Source organism: Bos indicus x Bos taurus, chromosome 14 (assembly GCF_003369695.1).
Source record: "Bos indicus x Bos taurus breed Angus x Brahman F1 hybrid chromosome 14, Bos_hybrid_MaternalHap_v2.0, whole genome shotgun sequence".
Lineage (NCBI taxonomy): Eukaryota > Metazoa > Chordata > Mammalia > Artiodactyla > Bovidae > Bos > Bos indicus x Bos taurus.
The window spans coordinates 51,831,955-51,851,188 of NC_040089.1; the positions used below are offsets into that span (position 1 = coordinate 51,831,955).

Genomic DNA, 19,234 nt, shown 5'->3' on the forward strand with positions numbered 1-19,234 from the left:
CACCTATTGGAAGAAGCCATTAAGAGCACAGAGATAACTGCATAATATAATTGTAAGTCACTGTATGCCTGTCAGAGAGTGTGGGTGATGTAGTTTAACTGTCTAAGTTTACAGGTGAGATAATGGGATTCAGATGGTTTGGATTTGCTCAAGTGTGAACACAAAGTAAGTAGAAGAGGCAGGGACAGTGAAGGTACACAGACTACAAAACTACTTGGACTTCATCCTAATGATTCTGTTAAAGACACATCATACCTCTCATATCATACCCCTCATAACAAAGAATTACTACTTGCTAGAAATCTTCCAACATACCTAAGGGGCAGCCTTAGAGCAGGAGACTATGCTTAGTTGCTCAGTTGTGTCCAATTCTTTGTGATCCCATGGACTGTAGCCTGCCAGGCTTCTCTGTCCATGGAGATTCTCCAGGCGGGAATACTGGAATGGGTTACCATGCCCTCCTCCAGGGGATCTTTCCAACCCAGGAATTGAGCCCAGGTCTCCTGCATTGCAGGCGGACTCTTTATCATCTGAGCTACCAGGGAAGCCCAGAGCAGGAGACAGTAGAACTTACTTGTTCACAGAGCTGTTAGTGAAACATTTGTGGAAGAGAATATCTACAAAAGGGTGGTAGCTTAAATTGCCACTATATCCAAAAGCCAGATAGAGTGGGGAGTAGTGGGGAGACACCAATCAGAAACAAAATCAAATCTTTGTTGTTACTCTCATTATTTTAGTCACAGGTCCATTCATTCATTCGTATGTTTAATGAATATCTACTATGTGCCACATGCTGTTCTAGGCACTGGAGACACCATGGTGAACAAAACGAGTCCTTGCTCTCATGAAGTTATCATTCCAATAAGGAAAAGAGACAGTAAACAGTGGTATATATGTGTGTGTCTGTACACGTTTGTATATGTATATACTTTTCATAAATATGGATATCTATGTATACAATTGTATATGAAGGTTAAAAATCAAAGTTTAGATAGATTATTCAGATAGAACAGACTATTAATAACTGTTTGAGGAGAAACCTATATAAAATGAGAAATACAACAAGTACTAAGGTATTAAAGTGCAAACATCCTCAATGTGTTGTAGGCATTGCGAGTAAGTGAGTGGAAGGAGCTTTATGAAATGTTCAAATCCTGAGAATATGTTGGAACAAGATCAACAAAGTCCCTCAATATTACAAAAAAAAAAAAAAAGATTCTGGAAGAGAGACTGAAAGAGATACTTCAGGGTTCAGTAGACTCAGAGACAACTGTAGACAGGACCCAGTTGGTATATTGCATGCAAAAATAATATTTAACCTGTGAATTGAATCTTTCTTACTCAACCAGAAAATAAAATTTTTGCTTGTCTTGCTCAAGTATTTGAAACATTATATCTAGCACAAATTTAAATGCCTGAAGGTTACAGTTGAACCAAATCATATTTCATTGTATTTAACCTTTTTTGTAGATGTTTTTCCAAGCATAGTTAACTGTATGTGCTTGACCTGAGGGAAGAATAGGACTACAGCATATTGATAGAGAAGCTAGGGTTGATTTTTTTTTGGTTTCTCCTACTATATTTATATCATTTTCTTGAAACAGCATTATCCTCTTTACAGTATCTCACAATGTCTCCATATATATAAGCTCATTTCACTTCTAAAACAAAACTGGAAAATGATAAATTAACTATTATCCTCTAACTTTTTAAAAACATAGGTGACATATGAATAAAACATATAGAATATTGTAAAATAACTGTCAAAAACACTGAATTAAGATAATCATAGATACATAGAATATATGCAAATTAGCTAATTTGTATCAATTCATTTTAAATCCCTAAAATCAGGATGTTAACATTTTTGTGCAAAAAGCCTTTCCATGCAGAATGCAACCAATCTTTCCAGTTATATGGGTTCTTACATAGAATACAACCTGTCTTGGTACTTATACAGGTTTTATTTCATTTCCTTCTGAAATTTTTTATGCTTCTTTTTATGGAAGACTTTTACATTTCTTGCCAAATATGTTTTTAAAAATTACATGTTCACTTTGTTGCTTGTGTGAATTTGATCTTTCAATTTGGATTGCTGACTATTACAGTTATACAAGCGAACTTTATATTTTCACATGCATTTTTGCTTCAAAGGCAGATTATGTGACTAAAATATAAAGTAGTATAAATTGTAGATATATTATTAACTTTCTTGAGCTTAGGTAGGCAAATAGCACATTTGATTAAAAATTATACTTTTTTTTTTTTAATTTTGTAATGCTTTCCAAAATTTTTCCAACTCTATTGCATTACCTAGAACTTCTGAGATAATGTTGAGTGCTGCCATAGACTGTGAGCATCCATATTTTGTTTTAACCTTAGAGGGTTATGAATTGGTATGAATTGGGTATGGGATTTGAATTGGGAGATTGGGATTGACATTTGTACACTACTATGTATAAAATAGATAACTAATGAGAACCTATTGTATAGCACAGGGAACTCTATTCAGTGCTCTTTGGTGACCTAAATGGGAAGGAAGTCTAAAAAGAGGGGGTATATATATATATATATATATATATATATATACAGCTGATTCACTTTGCTGTACAACAGATGCTAGCAAAACATTGTAAAGCAACTATGCTCCAATAAAGTTTAAAAAAAAGGGGCGGAGGGAATGTGAAGGAAAACATAGACTAGTGAACATGGAAGACTTAAAAGAAGTTGCAGTATAATGATCTCAATGTGGAATGTAAAAATGACAAACTCACAGAGCCAGAGAGTAGAATGTTGTTGTTCAGTGTCCTGGTCATGTCTGACTCTTTGTGACCCTGTGGAATGCATCATGCCAGGCCTCCCTATCCCTCACCATCTCCTAAAGAGCTTTCCACAGTTCGTTATGACCCACATAGTCAAAGGCATAGTAAATGAAACAGAGGTAGATGTTTTTCTGGAATTCTCTTGCTTTTTCTGTGATCCAGCAAATGGCAGTTTGATCTCTGGTTCCTTTTCATTTTCTAAACCCAGCTTGGACATCCGGAAGTTCTTGGTTGCTCTAATGCTGAAGCCTAGCACGCAAGATTTTAACCATTACTTACTAGCATGGGAGATTAATGCAATTGTCCGATGGTAGAATCAGATCAGATCAGTCGCTCAGTCGTGTCTGACTCTTTGGGACCCCATGAATTGCAGCACGCCAGGCCTCCCTGTCCATCACCAACTCCTGGAGTTCACTCAGACTCACGTCCATCGAGTCAGCGATGCCATCCAGCCATCTCATCCTCTGTCATCCCCTTCTCCTCCTGCCCCCAATCCCTTCCAGCATCAGAGTCCTTTCCAATGAGTCAACTCTTCCCATGAGGTGGCCAAAGTACTGGAGTTTCAGCTTTAGCATCATTCCTTCCAAAGAAATCCCAGGGCTGATCTCCTTCAGAATGGACTGGTTGGATCTCCTTGCATTCCAAGGGACTCTCAAGAGTCTTCTCCAACACCACAGTTCAAAAGCATCAATGCTTCGGTGCTCAGCCTTCTTCACAGTCCAACTCTCACATCCATACATGATCACAGGAAAAACCATAGCCTTGACTAGACGAACCTTTGTTGGCAAAGTAATGTCTCTGCTTTTGAATATGCTATCTAGGTTGGTCATAACTTTCCTTCCAAGGAGCAAGCGTCTTTTAATTTCATGGCTGCAGTCACCATCTGTAGTGATTTTGGAGCCCCCCAAAATAAAGTCTGACACTGTTTCCACTGTTTTCCCATCTATTTCCCATGAAGTGGTGGGACCGGATGCCATGATCTTAGTTTTCTGAATGTTGAGCTTTAAGCCAACTTTTTCACTCTCCACTTTCATTTCATCAAGAGGCTTTTTAGTTCCTCCTCACTTTCTGCCATAAGGGTGGTGTCATCTGCATATCTGAAGTTATTGATATTTCTCCCGGCAATCTTGATTCCAGCTTGTGTTTCTTCCAGTCCAGCGTTTCTCATGATGTACTCTGCATATAATAGTTCTTAAAAGTGAGTCTGGAGGTGCTAGGGTTAAAGGGAAAAAACTTCCAGTTTATCAGATGAAAAACTTCTGAAAGTATAATGTACAGTATGGTGATTTGTAGTCACTGATGCTGTATCACATGCTCAAAAGTTACTAAGAGAATAGATCTTAAACATTTTCACTAAACATTCACACACACATACAAATGCTGATATGTTAGGTGATGGAGATGTTAATTAAGTCTTCATGTTGTTCACCTTAAACTTAGTGTTATATTTCAATATGTCTCAATAAATCTGGGAAAAAAATTTGTGAGGCATCAGAAAATTTTGTAAGGCTTTGATAGAACTTTGGTAGCCTAAAATCAGCCAAAGTATTAATAATGCAGAAATTGGAAATTGAAAATTGAACAGGAGAGAAGAAAATGGAGTAGTGAGCATGGGAGACTTACAAGGAGGGAGGTAATAAATGAAAAAAGGAAAGATTGGTAATTAATGTTGAGGGAAAAAATATAAGTAATTATTTTTTATAAAATAGCATTTATATTGTTTAAAATATAGAAATCAGACACAAACGAGAGAAGATAACCATCGAATTACCAGAAAGTTGTCAAAGATAGATTAATGCTAAAATATGAGCTAAAGGGAAAAAAAAATACCTAGTAAAAAATTACATTTTTAACATACTAGGAAGACACACATTTCATGATAGAAAGATAAGACTTGGAGTGGGAAGACCTGAGCTCAAATATTAACTATACTAGTTACCAGTTGAAGATCTTGGACATGTCAAAAAAACTTTGGGGACCTCTATTAAATGAACTTTAAAATGATTATATGTAAAGTCATATGTGCATATGAAAAATCTATGTTAAACTGTACATGATTTAAAAATACAGTGAATTACATTTGATGTATTGTGGGGAAAAAAAAGATGACTTAGGCAGTATTTTAATGGAATGAGGCAAAAATTGCATATCAAAAATAATACCACCTAGAAACTTTTGTGGCACTCAAGAAGGAAGTCAAGCCCCAGATACAGTGTGGTCAATAACTCTTTGGTTAACTAGAAGAGAGATGAGTTAGAAAACTAAAGAAATATTATAACACAGATTTTGTGGGTATTTATTAAAATTACTTTAGTGTAGCTTTTTTTGCAGTCTGAATGGCCCAATTCACAGTCTTAAGAACAGAAAAAGTAGTTTTAATATTGATGTCTCAATTACAAGTTTTATGCTATTATGCTATTATGAGTCCTAGTGTACTTAATAAATAGAAAGGAAAACACTATTTAGATTGCTTAATCAATCCAAAGCTTTATTTCTTCCTCTTTATAGAATTTTGTTAACACAATATTGAATAAATATGACCTGTCTCTAATTAAACTAACCTATTTACAGTCATAGAACAATTTATCATGCCTCACACTTTTATTCATAACTATTTTTCAGTTAATGTTTAAAATATGACTTGTGAACTTCAGGATGTAAAAACCACTCTCATTTTGATAAATCACATTAGAATATCATTATACATATTTCAGTGTGGTTATTATTGTGCAATTTTGAATTTAAAGTCTACTTGCAAGATATTTTAATGCTGTGATTTTGCATGTGGCACATGCTCAGCTTTTAAAATGTGATTTTTCTTTTAGTGAAGACGTGTGGCTCTAATCTTCAAGGACCAAGTGGAACCTTTACATCTCCCAACTTTCCATTCCAATATGACAGCAATGCACAATGTGTCTGGGTCATCACAGCAGTGAATACAAATAAGGTAAGTGAAAACCATCTCTGGTGCAAAAGCATAATCATAAAGACAAAACTGAGGAAATCATGAGGGAAAGGGCAGTAAAGAAAATTCACAGCTCAAGTATGATTTCTGAAATATTTCCTACCTATAAATTATATAAAACCTACACTTATATGAGAAATAAGAAAAACAATTAAATACTGTAATTCTGTCTCAACTAACATATAAATCAGAACACATTAAAATTATAAACAAATGTTTTCTGAAATATGCTTTTGAAGTTTGTAAATATATTTATTTTTCAAAGATGTCTAAATAATGACTTATCATTTCATATCTTTCTACTCGTCTTATCATTCAGGTATGTCTTGTTTTTATACATAGCTGATTTTCCTTTCAGTGTTTCTCTATTGCCACAGATCACACAGCTATTCTTTATTATAAAGTTTATTAATGTGCTCTACACTAGTAGAAGATTCATTATTTGGGCATTTCTAAAGGTTGTATTGTATATTTGACTAAAATGAGTAATCTATCTAAATACATATATACCACAGAACTCGAACAAAATTATAATGCTGAATGAACAAAAAAGCAGGGAACAATTAGCAAGGTTTCTGTTCCTTTTCTCTCCATCCTGCTTCTCCTCCTAAGGGTATGTAGCAAGGACCTACATAGGAAGAATCAAAATTTGTCTCAATTTTGTAATATCTTTTCTGGGTTAGATTAAGAAAAGGTTGGTGATAGAACCCACAAAACTGGGTCAAATTTGTAGTTAAAATATTGATTTAGAACTTGCCAACTAACGACTCTGATCAAGCTATTTAACTTCTCTGAAATTCAGTTTCTTTCTCTGAAATGTGGATAATAAGAACATATTTTTCAGTGTTATGAGAAGTAAATGAGATAATGCACACAGGGTACTTAGTAGAGTTGCTGCTGCTGCTGCTAAGTCGCTTCAGTTTTGTCCGATTCTGTGCGACCACATAGACGGCAGCCCACCAGGCTCCCCCATCCCTGGGATTCTCCAAGCAAGAACACTGGAGTGGGTTGCCATTTTCTTCTCCAATGCATGAAAGTGAAAAGTGAAAGTGAAGTTGCTCAGTCGTGTCCGACCCTCAGCGACCCCATGGACTGCAGCCTTCCAAGCTCTTCTGTCCATGCGATTTGCCAGGCAAGAGTACTGGAGTGGGGTGCCATTGCCTCCTCCGACTTAGTAGGGTTAGTAGGTACTTAAAAAATGTTAACTAGTGATTAGATGCAGAATATTCTATTTTCCAGCAAGTTTTGGGCTTTATGTTCATAAAATATAATCACAAGAGTAGCAAAGTTGTTTAAAAAATATCTCAGTGGTAAATTAGACTTGCTTCATGGAAGAGCCCTGATTTATGAGTCATAAGAACTAGGTCAGAAGCCTAGCCCTCCGTAAACTATGTGTATAAACTTGGAGAAAAAAAAAAAAAAAACACTAAATCTAATCCTTCATCTGCACAAAGGAAGTCATTTTACTCATCCAACCAATGTCATCAATTCAGTTCAAATCGACAAATTTTATTTATTGCATACCTTCTCTAAGAAAATTATAGGTTTCTGAGGGAAAAAAAAATCAAGAACTACTTGAAAAATAAAATCACATTTACTGAACATTTAGCAACATGCCAGGTATCATTCACAGTACTTTTAATGACTATTTAATTTAAGAAATTCCCTTAATAGGAAAATATACTTTGATGTCTGCATTTAATAAAGAGGCTAAATAATTTGTCTAAGATCACATAGATAGCAAAGGTCATTGTGTGTACTGTATAACATGTGGGTTACTTACTATGACATATCTCACCCTAAGACATAAGTATTTTATACTAAGATAACATGAACCAAATCCATTATAAAGTATGGAACAGATGTTCTGTATTAATCTTGTATTGAGATAGAACTTTTTTTGTGTGACAGTAATTACCTATAATTTACAGAACAAAGTGATGATTATCTCCCCCAATAAGATGTCTAATTTACTAAGTTTAATTAGTTTTCATTATTGACTTACTTGAATTTTCACAGAGGTCATGACATTTCTCCTTGTTTTTCTTAACCAATCTATGAAACTTTAATCTATTCTTTTTCTCACTTAAAATATCTATTTTCTAAGGGACATATATTAATGATCACTTTCTTTACTCTTTTTATTGAAAGCTAATTGAGTACATTCATTTTTGATCTGTTGTTTTACATTCATTGTAAAATATCCTATGAAAATTCAAGCATTTTCAAGCATAACCCACAATTATATTTAACAGTTTACTCACTCACTTACACACACACACACAGTGTGAAAAAATAATTTCCCCTAACTATATGAAAGCACTTCTCTATTTTTTTTAACATGTTGTACTCTATTTTTAAATATTGTTTACATTTCACTAAGTTAATTTTATGAAGCACTAACAGGTCATAACTGTGTATTTTGAAAAATACAACTGGAAGGGTTGCTTCCATAGATTGCCATGTCTGAACTCTTCGTAAGACAATTACTGGCATAAAGCACAAGCACAGAGCACTCTTATTGGTTTAAACCCAAACTAACCAACGTATTAATGCCTCAATATCTATGATTTTCTTCAAAAATAACTTCTCATATCTTTCTTTATATTTGGTCATTTAAAAACAACCATTGTGGAAGATTCAAGATGGTGGAAAGCACCATTTCCCTCAGATATAATATATATCTAAATATGGGATAATTTCCTCTGAAGAGAGCCAGAAAACAGGATGAAAACAATCTCCACAACAAAGGGTGAAAGGATAGCAACAAAGGGCACGTAGGAGAAACAGAGATGCAGTCATACCAAGTACAGTCCACTTCATTTATTCAGTCGTGTCTGACTCTGTGGATCATGGACTGCAGCATGCCAGGCTTCCCTGTCCATCACCAACACCTGAAGCTTACTCAGACTTATTTCCATTGAGTCAGTGATGCCATCCAATCATCTCATCCTCTGTCATCCCCTTCTTTTCGGGCCTTCAATCTTTCTAGCTCAGGGTTTATCCAGTAAGTCAGTACTTCGCATCAGGTGGCCAAAGTACTGAAGCTTCAGCTTCAGGATCGGTCCTTCCAATTAATATTCAGGACTGATTTCCTGTAGGATCAAGTGGTTGGATCTCCTTGTAGTCCAAGGGACTCTCAAGAGTCTTCTCCAACACCACAGTTCAAAAGCATCAATTCTTTGGCACTCAGCTTTCTTTATTGTGCAACTCTCACATCCATACATGACTACTGGAAAAACCATAGCTTTGACTAGATGGACCTTTGTTGACAAAGTAATGTTTCTGCTTTTTAATATGCTATCTAGGTTGGTCATAACTTTCCTTCCAAGGAGTAAGCGTCTTTTAATTTCATGGCCACAGTCACCATCTGCAGTGATTTTGGAGTCCATAAAAATAAAGTCTGCCACTGTTTCCGCTGTTTCCCGATCTATTTGCTATGAAGTGATGGGACCAGATGCCATGATCTTAGTTTTCTGAATATTGAGCTTTAAGCCAACTTTTTCACTCTCCTTTTTCACTTTCATCAAGAGGCTCTTTAGTTCTTCTTCACTTTCTGCCACAAGGGTGGTGTCATCTGCATGTCTGAGGTTTTTGATATTTCTCCTGGCCAATCTTGATTCAAGCTTATGATTCATCCAGCCCAGCATGTCTCATGATGCACTCTGCATATAAGTTAAATGAGCAGAGTGGCAATATACAGCCTTGCTGTACTCCTTTTCCTATTTGGAACCAGTCTCTTGTTCCATGTCCAGTTCTGACTGTTGCTTCCTGACCTGCATACACATTTCTCAAGAGGCATATCAGGCGGCCTGGTATTCCCATCTTTTTCAGAATTTTCCACAGTTTATTTTGATCCACAGAGTCAAAGGCTTTGGCATAGTCAATAAAGAAGAAATATATTTTTTCTGGCACTTTTTTGATGATCCAGTGAACACTGGCAATTTGATCTCTGGTTCCTCTGCCTTTTCTAAAACAAGTTTGTTCTGGAAGTTCACAGTTCACATATTGTTGAAGCCTAGCTTAGAGAATTTTGAACATTACTTTACTAGCATATGAGATGAATGCAATTGTGTGGTATTGTGAGCATTCTTTGCCATTGCCTTTCTTTGGGATTGGAATGAAAACTGACCTTTTTCAGTCCTGTGGCTGCTGCTGAGTTTTCCAAATTGGCTGGCATATTGAGTGGAACACTTTCACAGCATCATATTTTAGGATTTCAACTAGCTCAGGTAGAATTCCATCACCTCCACTAGCTTTGTTTATAGTGATACTTCCTAAGGTCCATTTAACTTCTCATTTCCGGTTGTCTGGCTGTAGGTGAGTGATCACACCATCGTGATGGTCTGGGTCGTGAAGATCTTCTTTGTACAGTTCTTCTGTGTATTCTTGCCACCTCTTCTTAATATCTTCTTCTTTTAGGTCCACACTATTTCTGAAGGGCTGGGCTTGTTCTGTTGGGCAGGGCTATTCTCAGAAGTTGGGCTTCCCTGGTGGCTCAGAGGGTAAAGCGTCTGCCTACAATGCGGGAGACCTGGGTTTGATCCCTGGGTTGGGAATATCCCCTGGAGAAGGAAACGGCAACCCACTCCAGTACTCTTGCCTCGAAAAACCCATGGTCTGTGAAGACTGGTAGGCTACAGTCCATGGGGTCACAAAGAGTGGGACAGGACTGAGAGACTTCACTTCACTTCATGCTCAGTTCAGTTCAGTCGCTTGGTTGTGTCCTACTCTTTGCGAACACATGAATCACAGCATGTCAGGCCTCCCTGTCCATCACCAACTCCCGGAGTTCACTCAGACTCACATCCATCGAGTCAGTGATGCCATCCAACCATCTCATCCTCTGTTGTCCCCTTCTCCTCCTGCTCCCAATCCTTCCCAGCATCAGAGTCTTTTCCAGTGAGTCAACTCTTCTCATGAGGTGGCCAGAGTACTGGAGTTTCAGCTTTAGCATCATTCCTTCCAAAGAAATCCCAGGGCTGATCTCCTTCAGAATGGACTGGTTGGATCTCCTTGTAGTCCAAGGGACTCTCAAGAGTCTTCTCCAACACCACAGTTCAAAACCATCAATTCTTTAGTGCTCAGCTTTCTTCACAGTCCAACTCTCACATCCATACATGAACACTGGAAAAATCATAGCCTTGACTAGACGGACCTTTGTTGGCAAAGTAATGTTTCTGCTTTTGAGTATGCTATCTAGGTTGGTCATAACTTTCCTTCCAAGGAGTGTCTTTTAATTTCATGGCTGCAGTCACCGTCTGCAGTGATTTTGAAGCCCCCCAAAATAAAGTCTGACACTGTTTCCACTGTTTCCTCATCTATTTCCCACAAAGTGATGGGACTGGATGCCATGATCTTAGTTTTCTGAATGTTGAGCTTTAAGCCAACTTTTTCACTCTCCACTTTCACCTTCATCAAGAGGCTTTTTAGTTCCTCTTCACTTTCTTCAATAAGGGTGGTGTCATGTGCATATCTGAGGTTATTGATGTTTCTCCCAGCAATCTTGATTCCAGTTTGTGTTTCTTCCAGCCTAGCGTTTCTTATGATGTACTCTGCAAAGAAGTTAAATAGCAGGGTGACAATATACAGCCTTGATGAACTCCTTTTCCTATTTGGAACCAGTCTGTTGTTCCATGTCCAGTTCTAACTGTTGCTTCCTGACCTGCATACACATTTCTCAAGAGGCAGGTCAGGTGGTCTGGTATTCCCATCTCTTGAAGAATTTTCCACAGTTTATTGTGATCCACACAGTCGAAGGCTTTGGCATAGTCAATAAAGCAGAAATAGATGTGTTTCTTGAACTCTCTTGCTTTTTTGATGATCCAGTGGATATTGGCAATTTGATCTCTGGTTCCTCTGCCTTTTCTAAAACCAGCTTGAACATCTGGAAGTTCAGGGTTCACATATTGCTGAAGCCTCAGTAAATCTTTAATCTAATTTTCTGTTGATGGGTGGGGCTGTGTTCCTTCCCTGTTGTTTTACCTGAGAGCAAAATATGGTGGAGGTAATGAAGATAGTGTGACCTCTTTCATAAGGTCCCGTGAACCAAGAAACTGACCTAGACTTCCCTGTGTGTCCAAGATTCTCTGGCAGAGGCAGGAGTTAGGGGCATTGAGTGCAGCAGTGCACCATACCAAGGGGAAAAAAAAAAAAAGACAAAACAACAAAGCATATCCTAGCCATAGCAATTCACAGTCTTGTAGGTCACAAAGTATGGATAGTTACTCTGAGAAGCAAGAGATTTCAACTTCACCTCATGCACCCCGACCCTAAGATCCTTTATAAGAAAGATAAGTCCCCAAAATGTCACAAAACCATTTGAGATGTGATTCCGTCCACCAGTGTCCAGCAGATATTTTGACCAGGGCCTTCAGCCATTAGAGACCAGCTTTGCCCACCAGCACACTTCGGGAGCAGCTGCAGTACCTCTGCAGCAGGATCATGCATGCAGTCCACATAGGAGACACCTTTCTGGAAAATAGTATATTCTGTATCTAATAATAATGGTTTAACATTTTTAAGTATTTATTAACTCTACTAAGTACTCTATATGCATTTACCTCAGTTACTTCCCATAACACTGAAGTATATGCTCTTTTATCCACATTTCATAAAGAAACTGAATTTCAGAGGTCAAGAAACTGTTATAAAACTTATTTCAGAAAAAAAATAGATTTTAAAACAAAGACTATAATAAAAGACAATGGAGTCATTTTACCAATAAGATATGAAATTTATAAATGTATGTGTACCTAACGTAACACTGAAATATATAAAGCAAATATCAGCATACTTAAAAAGAGAAGTTGAAAGCAAAACAATAATAATAAGGGAGTTTTAACAACCCAGTTACATCACTATATAGGTCATCCTGGCAGACAATCAATAAAGAAACTCTGTGTGTGTCTTAGTTGTTTGGTTGTGTCCAACTCGTTGTGACCCTGTGGACTCTAGCCTACCAGGCTGCTCTGTCCATGGAGTTCCCCAGGCAAGAATACTGGAGTGGGCTGCCATTCCCTTCTCCAAGTGATCTTCCCAACCAAGGGATTGAACTTGGGCCCATTCCTTGAAGGAAAATTCTTTACTGTCTGGGTAGACCTAAACAATACCCTACATCAAATGAATTTGATAGATATATTGAACAGTCCATCCAAAATCATCAAAATAGAAAATTCTTGTCAAGTGCACATGGAACATTCTCCAAGATAGCTCACATGTTAGTTAGGTCACAAAACAAATCTCAGGACCTTTAAGAAGATTGCGATCATACCTGATCTCAATGGTAAGAAAATATAAATCAATCACGAGACAAAAATGGTGAAAAAGAGGCCAAAAATATGAAGATTAAGCAATATACTACCAAATAACCCATAGGTCATTTGAAAAAAAAAAAAAAAACTAGAGATGAATGAGAACATAAATACAGTATAAGAAAAATCTATAGGATTTGGCAAAGTGGTTCTGAGAAAGAACCTACACAAACAAACTTATGCACCAACAGACAGAACAATCTAAAGAAATAGGTAAATTCATAGAAACACACATTCTTCTATCAATGAATCATGAAGAAAATAAAAATCTGAATAGACCAACTACTAATAAGGAGATTGAAATAGTGTGAAATCTCCCAAAAAACAAAAGCCCAGGACCAGGTGGCTTCTTTACAGAATTCTACCAATACAAAATTTTCAAAAATGGTTTAAAAACCAAGTTTTGTTAAACTTTCACACACACACACACACACACACACACACGAATAATAAATAAAGAGGAAGGAAGCCTTGAAAACATATCTAAATACATTTAACAAAGCTAGCATTACCCTGATATGAAAACCAGGGCAAGGACCACCCCACCACACACATACACACACACACACAAATTATCAGGCAATATCACTGATAAACATAGATTCAAAAACCCTCAGCAAAATATTAGCAAGCCAAATCAACAGTACTTTGAATGGATCATACACTACAATCAAGTTTTATTTTTCAAAAGATGCAAGGATGGTTCAATATCTTTGAGTCATTTAAGATGATGCATCACATTAACAGATTGGAGGATTAAAATCATATGATTATCTCAATAGATGCAGAAGAAACTAGACAATTTGACATCCACTTATTATAGAAACTCTTAACAAAGTGAATATAGAGGGAACTTACCTCAACATAATTAAGGCATATATGAAAAATCCCCAGCTAATCACATTCAACAGTGAAAAACTGAAAGCTTTTCCTATAAATCAGGAAAAGGCAAAGATGCCCAACCTTACCACTTTTATTCAACACAGTACTGTAAATCCTAGCCACAGCAACTAGAAAAAAGTAAAAGAATAATAAAAGTCATCTAATTGGAAAGGAAGAAGTAAAACTGTCACTATTTGCAGATGACTTGATGTTGCAAATAGAAAACCCTAAAGACTCCACTAAAAAAAAAGAAAAAAAAAGGAACTAATAATTGGCAAATCAAAGGATACAAAATCAATCAATAAAAGTATGCTGTATATTTATATACTAATAACATGCTATCAGAAAGAGAAATTAAGAAAATAATTGCATTTATAATGACATCAAATAAAATCAAATATGTAAAGAGGTAAAAAACATTTATGGGGGGTGGAGGGGATGCTCAGTTGCTAAGTCATGTCCAACTCCTTATGACTCCATGAACTGTAGCCCACCAAGTTCATCTATTTATGAGATTTTCCAAGCAAGAATACTGTAGTGGGTTGCCATTTCCTTCCCCAGGGGATCTTTTCAATTCAGGGATCAAACCTGTATGCCCTGCATCTCCTGCATATGCAGGTATATTCTTTACCACTGAGCCACCTGGGAAGTCCAGAAAGACTTATGTACTTAAAATTATAAGACACTGATGAAATAAATTGAAAAAGATACAATGGAAAAATATTTCATGCCCATGGATTGAAAGAATTAGTATTGTTAAAATGTCCATACTACCCAAATAAATATACTGATTCAATGGAATGCTTATAAATATCAATGACATATTTAACAGAGCTATATAACACATGCATTTACCCATGAGCATTATGGGGACTAGGAGTGCTGACTGCTGCACAATTGAAAATCTACATATAACTTTACAGTCAGACCTCTCTGTACCATGGTTTCTTATCTGCAAATGAATCAACTGTAGTACTTTGTTGTTGTTGTTCAATTGGGCGTTAGTGTCCAACTCTTTGCAACCCCATGGACTGCAGCATGGCCAGCTTCCCTGTCTTGCACTATCTTCTGGTGTTTGCTCAAACTCATGTCCATTGAGTTGGTGATGCTATCCAACCATTTCATCCTATATAGCCCCTTCCCCTCCTGCCCTTGATCTTTCCCAGCATCAGAGTCTTTTCCAGTGGGTTGGCTCTTCATATCATGTGGCCAAATTATTGGAGCTTCAGCTTCAGCATCAGTCCTTCCAGTGAATCAGAGTTGATTTCTTTTAGGATTGACTGGCTTGATCTCTTTGCTGTCCAAGGGACTCTCAAGAGTCTTGTCTAGCATCACATTGCAAAAGCATCAATTCTTCAGTTCTCAGCCTTCTTTATGGTCAGTTCTCAGCCTTCTTTATGGTCCAACTCTCACATCCATACATGACTACTGGAAAAATCATAGCTTTGACTAGATTGACCTTTGTCAGCAAAGTGATATCTCTGCTTTTTAAAACAGTGTCTAGGTTTTCTATAGCTTTTCTTCCAAAGACCAAGCATCTTTTAATTTCATGGCTGCAGTCACTGCCTACAGTTATTTTGGAGTTCAAGAAAATAAAGGCTGTCACTGTTTCTATTGTTTCTGTATCTGTTTGTCATGAAGTAATGGGACCAGGTACCTTGATCTTAGTTTTTTTAATGTTGAGTTTTAAGGCAGCTTTTCCACTCTGTTCTTGCATGTTCATCAAGAGGCTCTTTGGTTCCTCTTCATTTTCTGCTATAAGGGTCATCTGCATATCTGACCACATGCCACACTTTTTGGCATAAGTACTCTTGGAGGAGGTCACTATTAGTTCCACCATAGAGCTGCCAGGTGGGCAACCCACAAACTGAAGAACAGCTATTCCAAAGAAGTTCTCATACTGTTGCAAAATTCTAGGTCCCACAACGGAGTTCCCAACCTGTGGATCCAGCAAAAGCACAGGGAATCCCCTGGGAATCTGAGTTTGAAGGTCAGCTTGATTTGATTTACAGAACTTCTACAGGACTAGGGAAAGAGAGACTGTTGGTGGGAGGTGGGGGCATAAATGAAACCTTGTGCACACAAGGACCCAGAAGAAAGAAGCAGTGACCCCAAAGAGACTAAACAAGACTTGCTTGTGAGTGTTTGAAAGTCTCGGGTGGAGATGTGGGTCAACAGTGGCCTGCTGTGGGGTCAGCGGCACTGGCAGCAGCAGTCCTGGAAGGTACAGCATGCTGGCATAGGTCCTCTTGGAGAATATTTCCATTATTCCTACCATGGAGCCTATAGCCTACCATCAAGACTACAGACTCTAAGACTGGGCCACCTCAGGCCAAACTACAGGGAGGGAGCACAGCCCCACTCATCAGCAGAAAATTGGATTAAAGATTTACTGAAAATGGCCTTGCCACTAGAGCAAGACCCAGTTTTATCCATAGATAGTCCCTCCCATCAGGAAGCTTGTACAAGCCTCTTATCCTCATCCATCAGGGAGAAGACAGAATGTAGTACTATAGTACATATTTATTGTAATATAGTACATATTTATAGCACATATTTATTGTAACTCCACTTACAAAAGAAACTATACTGTTCAAACACATGAAGGATCAGCTTTAATTCTAAACTTTGTATAGAACCACAGAAGACCCCAAAATAACCAAAACAATCTTGAGAAAGAATTATGGAGGTATCACATTCCCTGATTTCAAACTATAATGCAAATATATAATAGTCAAAACAGTATGACACTGGAACAAAAAACAGACACAGAGGTCAATGGAATGGATTTGAGAGCCCAGAAATAAATCACACTTATACCGACAGCTAATCTAGGACATGGGAGAAGGAAATGGCAACCCACTTCAGTATTCTTGCCTGGAAAATTCCATGGATGGAGGAGCCTAGTGGGCTACAGTCCATGGGGTCACAGAGTCGAACACGACTGAGTGGCTTCACTCACTCACTCAATCTAAGACAAAGGATCAAAGGATAAAGGGCAGTCCTTTCAATAAATAGTGTTGGGAAATTTGGACAGATACATACAGAGAGTGAAAATAGACCACTAACTTACACAGTGTACACACACACACACACACACACACAAACACAAACTCAAAATAGATTAAAGGACTTAAATGTATAAGCTAAACTCTTAAAATTCCTAGAATAAAACGTATGCAGTAATCTCATTGATGATGGTCTTCATGATGTTTTTGTGGTGTGAAAGTCACTCAGTTGTTTCTGACTCTTTGCGACCCCATGGACTGTAGCCTGCCAGGCTCCTCTGTCCATGGAATTCTCCAGGCAAGAACAGTGAAGTGGGTAGCCGTTCCCTTCTCCAAGAGATCCTCCCAACCCAGGGATCAGACCCAGGTCTCCCACATAATGCAAGGGAAACAAAAGCAAAAATGAAAAAATATGACACCATAAAACTAACAACTTCTACACAGCTGAATGAAAACATTATCAAAATGAAAAGACAACTTGCTGAATGTTAGAAGATATTTGCAAATGAGGAGTTAAGATCCAAAATATATAAAGAACTCATACAATTCAATAATAAAAAATAACTAGAAAAATGAACAGAGGATCTGAATGTGCATTTTTCCAAAGGATACATATAAATGGTCAATAGGAACATAAAAAAGATATTTAACATCACTAACTATTAGGGAAATGCAAGTAAAAAAAGCACAATGATATATTAGTATTATTGCATACTTGTTAGAATGGTTGTTATAAAAAAGACAAGGCATAATAAATGTCGAAAAAATGTGGAAACAAGGGAACCCTCATACACTATTGATAGAACTGTAAAATGATGTAGGTACTATGGAAAACAGTGTAGAGGTTCCTGAAAAAAAAAAAAATGAAGAGAACTACCATATGACCCAGATATTTCACTTTTGGATATTTTTTTCAAAAGAACATAAAACGCTAGTTTGAAAACATATGTGCACCCTTATGTTCATTATAGCATTATTTATGAAAACCAAGATATGAAATCAACCTAAATGACCTTCAGTTTCTTCATCCATAAAGCAGGAATAATCTTCTCTGCCCTACCATGTCAAAGGAATGTTGGAGCTTCTCACAAGTTAATATTAATAAGCCCAAACAGCACTTTGTATGTTGGGAATTATCTTGTAAATTTAAGTCATATATTAGCATAAGGATATTTAAACATAAGAAAAGTACTGAGCTCATAGTGGGTTCTTGTTAACATTTGTTGTGTAAATAAAATCACTAATTAGGGTAACAATACATATAAAATATGTGAAAATTTATTAGGCATTTCAATCCAGCATAGTCTAAAATTAGTATACAATGGAAAGCAAATATTTTGTTGATATTTATATTGCTTTATAAATAAATGTTATCTATGAAAGTGTTGGTTGCTCAGTCATGTCTGACTCTTTATGACCCCCATGGACTTTTAGCCTGCCAAGTTTCTCTTGAAATTCTCCAGGCAAGAATACTGGAATGCAAAGCCATTTACTTCACCAGGGGATCTTTCTGACCCAGAGATAGAACCTGAGTCTCCTGCATTGCAGGTGGATTCTTCACCATCTGAGCCACCAGGGAAGCCCAAATACTATTCATACTTGCAATATGTTAAATAATATTTATTCCTGTATATTATTTTTTTCTATAGCTATTATAAGGTATGATTTTTCATATATTTCTGATAAACTTTCACTATAGTATTTCATACTATCCTTACACAGACCTTTGTTTCTTTTAAGTGACATCACAGATGAGAGTTTCTTCCCTTACCTTTTCAAGGACATCTGTCCCAAACTTAAATGCAGGTAAAGGACAACTTTTTCTAGGAGGGGATGATATCCCTTTCCATGCAAGTCATTCCTTCTTTCCTTTATTTTTCAAATAAGAACTGAAGGATCATTTTATAATATGATAAAGTAATTAAGATTATGAAATATTTCATTCACATATTCACTACAGCATTTAAGCTCATGATTTTTGTTTAGATCTGTAAGACATATACTCAGTGTTCTTCCCCAGGAACTCTTCAGGCATCAGAAAACACCCTCAATTTCCACCCATAACAATGTTATTCCATGTTGTCACTGTTCCATCATGACAGCTAGCCTTTTGCCACTTCATTTAGCCTGCCCACTTGCAAGCACCAGTGCTTTGTGCCAAACAGTTGTAGTTTGCGGACCTGTGCCAAGCTTCAGTGCCAGGTCTGAGACCTCAGCTAGTCATGGAAAGTGTCACTTTCCTGA

General features: G+C 37.0%; 1 protein-coding gene across 2 annotated transcripts in view; it reads left to right on the forward strand.

Moving 5' to 3' along the window:
• CSMD3 (CUB and Sushi multiple domains 3) overlaps positions 1 to 19,234 on the forward strand; it is a 1,467,857-nt gene that overhangs the window by 737,393 nt on the left and 711,230 nt on the right. For both annotated transcript variants that reach the window (XM_027561290.1, XM_027561291.1), the window contains one exon: positions 5,648 to 5,769. In XM_027561290.1, coding sequence (XP_027417091.1) covers positions 5,648 to 5,769 — 122 coding nt within the window. The remainder of the gene's footprint in view (positions 1 to 5,647; positions 5,770 to 19,234) is intronic.